Source organism: Mytilus galloprovincialis, chromosome 7 (assembly GCF_965363235.1).
Source record: "Mytilus galloprovincialis chromosome 7, xbMytGall1.hap1.1, whole genome shotgun sequence".
NCBI classification, from domain to species: Eukaryota; Metazoa; Mollusca; class Bivalvia; order Mytilida; family Mytilidae; genus Mytilus; species Mytilus galloprovincialis.
In genome coordinates, this window is record NC_134844.1 from 12,468,883 (window position 1) to 12,481,414 (window position 12,532).

A 12,532-nucleotide genomic window follows, 5' to 3' on the forward strand; every position below is an offset into this window, starting at 1 on the left:
ATGAAGATATGAACTTTCAAAAGCAATACTGATTTGTAACATGAGGGCATCTGACATTTGATCTTATTTGTAGTACAACAATAATTTCAATAAACGTCAGAAAAGGCTGCATTGTCTATGGTAATCATGATAATCATGTGTCTAGTCTGTAGATGAATCACAGCGAAAAGACTTGAATCTGTTCATCATCAGCGTACAAAACAAACAAAAAATGTAAACATTGTCATTGCACCATTTTAGAAATACTGTCCATGATCATTCTAACTGTTAATTCGTATTTTTGAATTCTTACAATATTATTCAACATAACAGTGCCCACAAGTCTGTCGCTTAGGTAATTCATGACAGTTTGACAATGTCCTTTTGTAATTCAATAATATACAATTTGTATTGTTTCCATGCTCTAAACTTGGTTCTTAAAGTACACTTCTAAATGAATCACTTGATTAAAAAGCTTAGAATATCTCGTAATTCAATAGGAGCAAGTCCTTCAATCTTTTTAAATGTTCCTTAAAGATGTTATCAATACTTTGCAATTATAAACATCTGGTAAAAGATAAAAACATCCCACATTTGTTTAGTGTTGTCATATCATGCTTGTCTATTATTGATATGATATGATACTGTATATCTAATTTTGTATTGAAACTATTTTTTGTTGATTTTCCAGACAGCAGAAGACAGCTTTCATCCATTTATATATAAATAAATAGTATTACTATGTGTATGTGTTGCCTTTTAAACTTATTTGTATTCGAGCGTCACTGATGAGTTCTTTGTAGACGAAACGCGCGTCTGGAGTTAATATAAAATTTAACTACTGATATCAATGATAAGTTTATTTGGTTATGATATTAAGGTAAACACATTATAAAAAACAGGAACATTCAAAAACTGAGTTTTATAAATGTATGATTAAATGATCCGGGCAAATGTCTTATGATATGATAGTTGATCCCCTTTTTCCTCCTAGTATCTTTTGAATGTGACCGAATGCATCGTTTTCAAATCTACCTACTCATAACAAATGCTTTTACAAAGTTGAAAGTAAAAAATGAAGTCACCCTTGATTTACTTACTGTATATTCTTTTATTGAATTTAGAACTTGGAACATTATCTCAGCTATATCTCCTATAAAGACTAACATGAAAATAACAAAATAAAAAACCGTATTCCTGAAATATGATATATGTTGTACTCTTTATTATAGTGTGTTCAAAAGCAAAGGAATAATTGCTATGGTTAATAAAGATGTAGTAACACATTGTTTTGTATCTATGCTTAACGAAATAATCCACAGTACGTGTCCAAATTTTCATATCTATTTTATATAATAATTTAAAATTGTGTCTTGTCACCTGTTTACTAACTTTTTCCCTTTATGTTTTACGAATATATAAAAACTTGAAATACGCAAGATACATATTTTCTGTGATAAAGAAATAAAATATCAAAGTAACTGTGACAATCCAGCAATCTAATTCATTGTAGTATTTATTATGTTAAGAACTCAGTAATATTGGATTATCTATTAAGGCCTAAGCAATAAAAACGTATATAAATAGGGAGTGCCAATGCCATAACTCACCAACCAAAACACATTGTATAAAAGTTAAAAAGAAGCTTGTATAGCATGCGGTATGAAAAAGCAAAATACCAAAATACTGAACTCAGAGAAAAATTCAAAACAGAAAATCCCTAATGAAATGGCAAAATCAAAAGCACAAACACACCAAACGATATTGGATTACAACTGTCATGTTCCTGACTTTTAACAAGCATTTTATTATGTAGAAAACGAGATGATACAAAATCCAAATAGAAACAAAATTACAAAAAATAAAAACAAAACCAAATAAAACTTAAAAAAAAAGTCAATTTTCATTACTAGTATATTGGCAGAATGAAACCAAAAGAGGTCTTATGATGGTAGAATTTACCTGCAGGGTTTTTTCTTACATTTGAAACCACAAGTTTAATGATGAACACAAAGATATGCGGTGTTTGTATCAACTGAGGCTTCACTTACTTTTAATTGCTACAACTGCATTAACAATGATGCTTTAACTCTGAAATACTATTGTCTGCAAGCAGTTATCGAGATTGGATAAAACTTGCAGCATTTTGAAAGTTAATATTATTATAAACGATTACATACATTGAGTTTCTTTTGTCGCTGTAAAATCATAGAGATCAAGCATATTGACATTGTTTCACACAAATCATAGAATTTTGCATTAAGTTACCGATTTACACAGCCAAATCCTCTCAGCTATACTGTAGGGCGATTTATAATCATTAATGTTAAAGTAAGAGATAAACGCGTCCATTGATGAAGAAGAAACGATCAGAAAGTCCATTATTTTCCAGTGAATTTAACCGATAATAAATCCATATGCTATAGCTTTGTCATTAATACATATAACCAATAACAAATTAAACAGATAATGGATTTCTCTGCTTTGTTATCAGTTTATTGTAAATTAAGGCAACATATTGTTAGCTTAGTCTGAATCAATCCTCAAGCAATTGTACGTGAAAAAGAATAGCAAATATTAACCTCTTGTGAGTAGATTTTTTTTTCTCCTTTTATTTGTTAAATGCTGATGTAGGCCGATCATTGTTTATGATCCAGACAAAAACCTATTTATTGTTTAATGGTGCACCCTTTTCAAAGATTTCCAATAAAATATCAAATTGTAATTATTTCCCGTGATTTCATTGTTATTTATAAACGCTGACACTATGACACGAAACTGACTCGTATGACCTTAAATGTTTAAACTGACACGATCAAACTGATTATACCAATAGGTCATAGCATTTACATACATACTGACACAATCCAATAGAGCGGACCAAATGGTCCTTGCATGTACATACTGACAACTCCAGCGGCGCGGACAAATAGGTCCTAACATGTACATACTGACACAATTCAACAAACCTTACCAAAAGAACTTATATCTAAAACCTGACAGTACCACACTAATCTGACCTTTGTGAACTTACATTTGCTAACTGACACTATCCATCCCACGCATCTGACCCTGAAAACCTTACATGTACTAATACTTCCCAAAGAATCTGACTATTGAGACAATTATCATTTACAATAGTAATCAAAAGGTCCGGCTCAACAAATAGAAGGTAACGTAGTGTAATAATATTTTATCCGGGGCTTCAATTTTATTTCTAACTTTCATGAGTTTTGAACCGATTGCTTAATTCCCAGAGTTTTACATTTTATGGGCTTTTGACTGTAAATTGAGGCGAAACAGTTTATCAATGTTCGAATCACGTAAATCGATTAAAAACAGATAAATCAAGGTAACAAACACAACTTTTGGAATCGGATGAACTCCAATATTAGCGGAAGCGGATGCGTCAACATGATAATCGTCTCCTACTAGGCATAAAATACGCACATTCTGACAAAAATTGCAATCAACTAAATTACATCCCAGCTCCTTTGTTCTAACTGGGTTGATCTGAGCCGGATCACCCCTACCAGATCACCCCAGTTTAAGTTTCTTTGTTATGCATGCTTTCCTTTGTTCTGTAACATTTTGGCGGGAATGACAAATCCAGTATAAAACTTATAATTAATTATACGGAGAAGACTATCTATCAAAATCCACGTAGAAAAAATCCAGTGTATATGCTGGTGTTCGAACTCAAGACCTTTAGCATATCAAGCCACGACACATACCACTACACCAGGACGACTGGATACGAACTATCAGAAATTTAACATACTTAAAGGAAGCAAGATATTTTTATAACTGGGGCGAGTTGACAGACCTTTACTCAGTGGGGTTTAAACCCTTTTCGTTAAATAAATGAGTTGTAAGACTGATTGTTCAATTTGATTTTACACTTTTTTAAAGTTGGGCGAGTCGGTTACAAGAGTGGGGCGAGTTTTTCATAAAGTGGCGATATAGTGTGGGACGATTGGCCAGTGGGGCGAGTTGACATTATTTGATATCTATTCATCGTGTTTGGGGGTCATAAAGGGTATACATCATATAGTAATATATAAAGTATATTATAATGGTTGTGTGGCGTTCTAAACTAGATTTTATGAATTGTAAATGGTTTTTCGTATATTCTTAATCAGCTGGGATGTAAAATAGTTATCCCATTCGGACTTGGTGTGTCAGTGTAAGATCACCCTCTGGCCTCCGGCCATCGGGATGATCTTACACTGACACACCGCGTCCTTATGGGATAACTATTAAAGACTGTTTATTAGTGTAAACCTATTAAGTCCATTTTAAAAGTAAAAAACAAATTTAGTCCTGGTATCTATGATAAGTTTATTTACAACCACTAGGTCGATGCCACTGCTGGTGGAGATTTATTTCCCCGAGGGTATCACTAGTCCAGTAGTCAGCACCTTTTGTGCTGACACGAATTATCATTGATCTGGTAATATTTATAAATTAAAACTGTTTACAAAATTTTTGAATTTTTGAATACTAAAGCTTTCTTACCTCAGGCATAGATTACCTTTTAACTTTGTTGGATTCAAGGGTCACTGGTGAGTCTTTTGTAGACGATACGCGCGTATGGCGTATATAAAAAAAAATCATTCGTAGTATCTATGATGAGTTTAGATACAACCACTAGGTCGATGCCACTGCTGGTGGAGATTTATTTCCCCGAGGGTATCACCAGCCCAGTAGTCAGCACTTTTTGTGCTGACATGAATTATCATTGATATGGTTATATTTATAAATTAACTGTTTACAAAATTTTGAATTTTTGAAATACTAAGGCTTTTCTACCTCAGGCATAGATTACCTTAGCTGGATTTTGCAAAACATTTAGGAATTTTGGTCCTCAATTCTCTTCAACTTCGTACTTTATTTGGCCTTTTAAACTTTTTTGGATTCGAGCGTCACTGATGAGTCTTTTGTAGACGAAACGCGCGTCTGGCGTATATAAAACAATTTAGTCCTGATATCTATGATGAGTTTATTTATATCATGTCGTCTATTTTACAATTTATATACAGATGTATTTTTCATGGTATTTCTGTTTCTGCAATCTATAGCATGTATAGAATAAGGAGTTGTTACATTTATGAAGTTCGGTTTGTCTTTTGTTCACGCAGCTTATGATATGAGTTTTCATTCTTTGATTTTCTTTTTTTTGTATAAATAATTGTGTGTTTTCTCAATATAGATTTCTTGAGAATTATTCGAAAGGCTCTTAAGTTTCATATTAAGCTTGATGTAAAACTAGGGTTTTCGTAGATAGATAAACAAGGTGTCTAGCAAAACGGTCATGCTACCTTTTGAATTGCATTTATAAACAGGAATGATAAGTACTAGCACCGCACGAAACTGTCTGGTCATTTAGAAAATGTTATTGTCGGCAATGAATGAAAAGAATACTACCGTGTCCTTATAACTAAATATAAATAAATAGTAATTATAAATACTACAATACAACAAGGAAGCAATTAATATAACATTATGAATCACACAAAACAATGTTGAGGATGTTATTTACAAGCAATATTATAAAAGGCAGTTGTTATCGATGATAAAATTCAGGAAACTAATAATAAAATTAAGTCGAGAGCTAATTACACTCAAATTCAAAACCGAATTCATATAATGTTATTAACACAGATATCTAAAAAAACATACTGTAAACATTTGCTTTTGACTTGTTTTTGTACAGTAAGTAAACAGGTGTGAAAACGAATGCTTACTTCGTAAAACGGTTCCTGATGTTTCAAAAGTTTGAACAATATCAATTAACAATTTTATTCCCGTAATTCAACATAATGTATGTTTATTGGTAGATTACATATTTCGTTTGGGTGCATTCCAATAGTTTATCGTTGCTGAAAAGGAGGGAAACGACACTAAACCTATTTCCGCAGAGAACCAGACAACACCATTGTAAAACAGAAAAATGAAGCAGACAATCAAATCCACAAGCGGTGCACACAAAACGAAAGATTGAAAAGCATTTGCCGCTTCAAAAAACTGGTGGGTGAAATACATGTGTTCCGGCAGGACACACAGATCCTACCCTATCCTGCTCCATCAGCAGCACTAGTCGTGTTGTTAATGGCAAGCAAGAAAAACGTCAGCAATACACGTTTTATGCCTACATGTAAGAAATATTCAATAGCAGTAATACAGGATTGTTACCTCAACAAATGGAACACATCCATTGTCATCTTTAAGAGTCAAACAAGTCCTTAAAATAAGAGGAGGTTTTTATGTGTCAAATCTGATTAAAAAAGATTAATAACTGAACGAGATTACGATTACAAGAGCACTTTTGAATGTTTACGAGAGCACGTTTGAATGTTTTTTTTTTGTTCAATGACTGTTTCCTTTTTGAAAGTCTTTTATGATGATTATTTTAATATCATCAAAAAAATATTCATACTATGAGCATACAGTTTGATTTATATTACAAATTGCCACTTTTTCATAATAACCAAAAGACAAAGTAGAAAGCACAGGCTTCAAACGACACATGAAACGCCAGTGTCCTCAACTAAGAAAAGATTCATGAATTTGTTGTCATATTTTTTTTTCCAATTGACATTAATATATCTCCGTATATAAACTTTTTATATTAAAGGGTTTTGAAAACAGATTCTTTTTTTTTTACAATGCAGTATTTATTTGACCGTATAAATGACTCGTTTCATGATACAAAGGGAAGGTCTGTTAATGTTTACTGATTGTCTATGGATGGTTTTGTCATTAGCTATCATTCCACCTTTTTTAATTTGTATATTGTTACTTAGAAGAGATGAATTTTATCGTTTATTACCGTTACATCGCAAAGTTTCAATACGAACAAAAACAAATTAAACAAGTATTTTATTCATCTCTTTTCATATTGTAACATTTTCGTCTCCTTGTTTACCATTGTTCAACCTACTGCTTTTAACTTAATAGCTCTTCTGTCACTATAATTTTTAAAGTCCCAATATACACGTTTGTTGCCAAATGGAAATGTATAGAACAATTTTCAATGTTTCGTCTAAATACAGATATCTTTTCCCAATGGCATTTTTATGGCAATTTTACATGCTATGGCAAACGACTCTTTCAATAACAATTTACATTTATTGAAGTTTAAACTACTAACTAGACGTCTTCGGTGATAACTGTCACTCGACTAATGAATGGAACTCAGTTAACGCTTCCATTTTTCACGCATCTGTCCTAAGTCAGGATCCTCGTTAGTGGTTGACTTAAGCTATGTTCTAATGTTTTTTGTTGTTCGTAAGTGCATTCTGTTTAATTGCAAATCTGTAACAATCACTGTTTAATGTATTTGCAGCTTTTTCACAATCGGGTTGATATATTAGAGATGCATGTTTTGTCTATTTATTTGTTTGTTGTTGCAGACATCTAAATGCCTAAGGTTAAGTGTCATAATGTTTTTGTCTCTTTGTCGTGGGATCCATATTTTCTTCTTTTTATACGCTGAGGGACCAGTTCAGTTTACTACCAATTACCAATATCATGAAAACATACAGACATAATGTAAATGTTCTTTTATTGCATCTTGTAACTAAAACTAATGCTAAATAGATGCACAATAAATGCATTTCGGAACGTATTCTGCATCGAAGCTTTAAACCAAAAGAGGGACGAAAGATACCAGAGGGACAGTAAAACTCATCAAAATAAACTAACAACGCCATGGCTAAAAAAGAAAAAGTTAAACAGACAAATAATTACACAAGAAACTAGAGGCTCTAAAGAGCCTGGGTCGCTCAACTTGGTCTATGTGAATATTAAACAAAGGGAGCAGATGGATTCATTACAAAATTGTGTTTTGGTGATGGTGATGTGTTTGTATATCTTACTTTACTAAACAGTCATGCTGCTTACAATTATCTCTATCTATAATGAACTTGACACAGTAGTTTTAGTGGAAAAGGTTAATAAAATTTACAAATTTTATGAAAATTGTTAAAAATTGACTATAAAGGACAATAACTCCTTAGGGGGTCAATTGACCATTTCGGTCATGCTGACTTATTTGTAAATCTTACTTTGCTGAACAGTATTGCTGCTTACAGTTTATCTCTATCTATAATGATATTCAAGATAATAACTTAAAACAGAAAAATTTCCTTAAAATTACCGATTCAGGGGCAGCAACCTAACAACGGGTTGTCTGATTCATCTGAAAATTTCAGGGAAGATAGATTTTGACCTGATAAACAATTTACCCCCCCCCCCCCTCTGTCAGATTTGCTCTAAATGCTTTGTTTTTTGTGTATAAGCCAAAAACTGCATTTTACCCATATGTTCTATTTTTAGCCGTGGCGGCCATCTTGATTTGATGGCCGGGTCACCGGACACATTTTAAAACCAGATACCCCAAAGATAATTGTGGCAAAGTTTGGATTAATTTGGCCCAGTAGTTTCAGAGGAGAAGATCTTTGAAAAAGATAACTAAGATTTGTGAAAAATGGTTAGAAATTGACTATAAAGGACAAAAACTCCTAAAGGGGTCAACTGACCATTTCGGTCATGTTTGACTTATTTGTAAATCCTACTTTGCTGAACATTATTGCTGTTTACTGTTTATCTCTATCTATAATAATATTCAAGATAATAACCAAAAACACAAAAATTTCCTAAAAATTACCGATTCAGGGGCAGCAACCCAACAACGGGTTGTCTGATTCATCTGAAAATTTCAGGGCAGATAGATCTTGACCTGATAAACAATTTTACCCCTGTCAGATTTGCTCTAAATGCTTTGGTTTTGAGTTATAAGCCAAAAACTGCATTTAACCCCTATGTTCTATTTTTAGCCAAGGCGGCCATCTTGGTTGGTTGGCCGGGTCTTCGGACACATCTTTTAAACTAGATACCCCAATGATGATTGTGGCCAAGTTTGGTTTAATTTTGCTCAGTAGTTTCAGAGGAGAAGATTTTTGTAAAAGTTAACGACGACGGACGACAGACCACGGACGATGGACGACGGACGACGGACGCAAAGTGATGGGAAAAGCTCACTTGGCCCTTCGGGCCAGGTGAGCTAAAAACACAGAAAACTAAAATATAAGCAACACGAACCCCGCCATATATATGGTGATATTGCAAATCTAAGACAATAAAATTGAAATGACATGCTTTAAGCACACCACTACTTTTCTTACAGATTAGAATACAACGTGAAGGATAATGCAGGTTCCTTTTTAGCAGCGCTTTGCCTAAACATTTGGTAAATAAAAGATCTCCCCTCTCCTCTAGAAAACGAATATTTTGTATTACACACTGTCATTTTCAATGTTTCAACTAAATACAGATATCTTTTTCCCAACGGCATTTTTAAGGCAATTTTGCATGCTATGGCAAACGGCTCTTTCAATAACAATTTACATTTATTGAAGTTTAAAATACTAACTAGACGTCTTCGGTGATAACTGTCACTCGACTAATGAATGGAACTCAGTTAACGCTTCCATTTTTCACGCATCTGTTCGAAGTCAGGATCCTCGTTAGTGGTTGACTTAATCGGGTTGATATATTAGAGATGCGCGTTTTGTATTTTCATAAGCACATAACAAAAATAAAAGATTAAAGCAATTACATTGAATTGAATATGCGCTTTGGATGCAACAATTTTATACGGTGTAATTTTCATTTACGGGATACATTGTTACCAGTGAAAGTAAACGTGCTGTTGTAATAATGGACATAATAATATCTAATATTTGTGTGTTATTGAATATTAATGTTAATAAGAATTTAGTATAGAGAATGGAGACAACAACCCGAAAACATCTCAAGGCAAGCAAGGGGTCTTCAATTCTGCTAGCCCATAAACTATATCAGTGAAATGGACGCTACAATTAACTTCAAAACATACAAATCGACCAAAATAAAAAAACAAACACACTCACACAAGACAAAGGTGAGACGTTCCTAACTTATAAAAGGCACAAAAATAGCTACAGTGTTAAACAAGGTTTTTTTTTTAGATCTCAACCCTCCCCTATACCTCTAGCTAATCTGGAATAAACAAACAAACAGCAAAACGCACAGTTAACACCAGTTTAAAAGAGTATGATGTTTGAATAGGTAGCCGAAGAAAAAAGCAATCTGACATTGTTTATATAAATTTCTAAAGAAAACATTAAAGAAACTTCATTTTTCGTTCGTTTAAGAATTTAACCATAAGTGAATAATTTTACAAGTGTAAAGTTACTGTACAAAACAAATTTGATACACATTCTCGTCGTTAATACATAGGGGTTGATAAAAACGTAACCCATCGGTTCATATCGCCAAACGTAACCCATCGGTTCATATCGCTACAAACGATTGCTACTCCTAGATTGTAGTCGTATATTTTCTAGTTGTTTTTATAACTTCTTATTATGGTAATGAGTAATAGTGACATAGTAGACAAAATATTTAATATTCAATATGATTATAAACAATAACAATAAACAATCTTAGGAATGTTTAACAAAACAATAAGTTCTTCTCGGATAGTTTGTTCATTAGAGCAAATGATATACATTTCGTTGAAGCAAAGGGTCCTATATTGCTAGCAGGACAACGAATTTTGAATTGATCACACAATCTTGTCCGTTAAGAGTGAATCATAAGGGTAGTGATAAGCTTTTTATAAAACAATGAATCAACTGCCACAACTCGTAAAAAAAAGTAACACACTTGATATCCGAAAAAAATAAACGTTCAATAAATATATGTTCAAATCAGAAACAAATTGCGTTTATGATAATAATGATATCACCTCTTATCAATTTAAATGAGTAGCAATCAAAGTGTTTACCTGCTTAGAAAATTACACGGAAAAGGAACTCCTTGGTTTTACTCCAAACAGTTTACCTATACAACATCGTGACAAGAGATTGTGAAATTCTTTCCGAATTTGACCGTTTACAATTCCGTATACAATTGGATTGGTTGCATTTCCTATGAAAAAAAGATATCTGAAAACTAAGTTATTTGTAAGTCCGAAAATATCAATCCAAAATGGCAGCCATGTCAATAAATAAATTACTGTACATAAGAAAAGCATCTTTGCTGTCCGATGGTGGAAAATCCGCCTAATTTTTTCAGCCTTTCTTTTCTTTGAATTCAGTTTTGAATTGTTATTTAAGACTTGTATATCTTTAGTTATAACTTCGGAATCTTCATTGTCAAATTCATAGGTCCTGCTAACTTCAGTATCGATGTGATCATGTTTTTGTTTGTCACAAAGAGAAGAACGTATTTCCGATATTTCCGGACCTTGGGGGCTTCTTGATAAAGCTCTCTTCCGGAATTTTGTTCGTTGCCATAGCACCATATAAATAATGATATAGAAAATAACAATAATTATCAAACTGACAAAGAAAAACACCATTAGAACACCTTGATAAATTACAGCATACACTTGACCATACAAAGAGTATGTAAAATGGCAGAATTTGCCATCAGTCAGATCATGGTGGAATTTACATTTTACGTCACGGACCTCGTAGTCAGAAACTACAGTAAAAATTCCAATTGACGGTCCAGCAGAAGCACAACTGAGAACGAAGATGAAAAGCATACCATGTTGTACATTTTTCACAGACATTTTATGAGTGATACGACATACAGCAATGTATCTTTCAGCAGCGATAGCAACAAGTGTCAAATTGGATGCAAATATTGCAAAATGGCGCGTGAATTCAAAACTTCTACAAACAATGTCAGTTTGAACAAGGTGTAGTTCATAAATCATGGTATATGGCATTATCATTGAGCAAACAATAAGATCTAAAATAGCCAGAGCCTTGATAAAAGTGTTAGAAGCAGACTGTTCCTTCCTGTGAAAGTACACGATCAGTACCGGAATGTTACCAAGTATTCCAACAATAGAAAACAATCCAAGGTACACAGCCAGAATAACATACTCTGCGCTCCAGTAACTAGTAAAGTCGGAAGACACTGACATTGAAATATTCCCATTGTTTGAAAAGTTAATCATCTTCTCGTCTGTAAATTCTACATAGTATTTATTCGGTTTCTCGATCATTAAAAACCTCAAGTGTTTTGTTTTTGTATTATAAATGAGCATAAACTATACAATATAGCGGTGAACTACGGAAGCTAATATTATGGAGATTAAATAATTTACCACTTATTCATGTACTAAGCATCCCGTTAATAAGTCGTTGATCAAAGTATAACACCACGAGTATAACTGTCATTACTACTTCCAAGCATTGCATTAGTTAAAGTGTCTCAGATGTAAATACTAACTCGTGTTAATAATTACTAAAATCGATAAGAAGGCGGGCCTTAAAACTTTACTGCATAACTGTTTGATGGGAAATCCAATACAGTTGCGACATGACATGTTATATTTGTGTGTCACTAATTTTTTATCCGAGGAAATGAAATTGATTATGAAAGAAACGAGAGACGGAACTGTCTTAGACATTTGCATCTATTGTCTTATTATAAGAGTTTAAGCTCATTAATGATAAAAATGAAGAAGAACACGTAAGAAAATCATATT

General features: G+C 33.0%; 1 protein-coding gene across 1 annotated transcript; it reads right to left on the minus strand.

The window, feature by feature from the left end:
* Window positions 1-10,413: 10,413 nt before the first annotated feature.
* On the minus strand, window positions 10,414-12,264 carry LOC143082331 (cholecystokinin receptor type A-like). Its single transcript, XM_076257974.1, has one exon. It carries the CDS (start codon window positions 12,086-12,088, stop codon window positions 10,826-10,828), a length of 1,263 nt encoding a protein of 420 aa, XP_076114089.1. The 5' UTR covers window positions 12,089-12,264; the 3' UTR covers window positions 10,414-10,825.
* Between the last annotated feature and the right edge of the window lie 268 nt (window positions 12,265-12,532).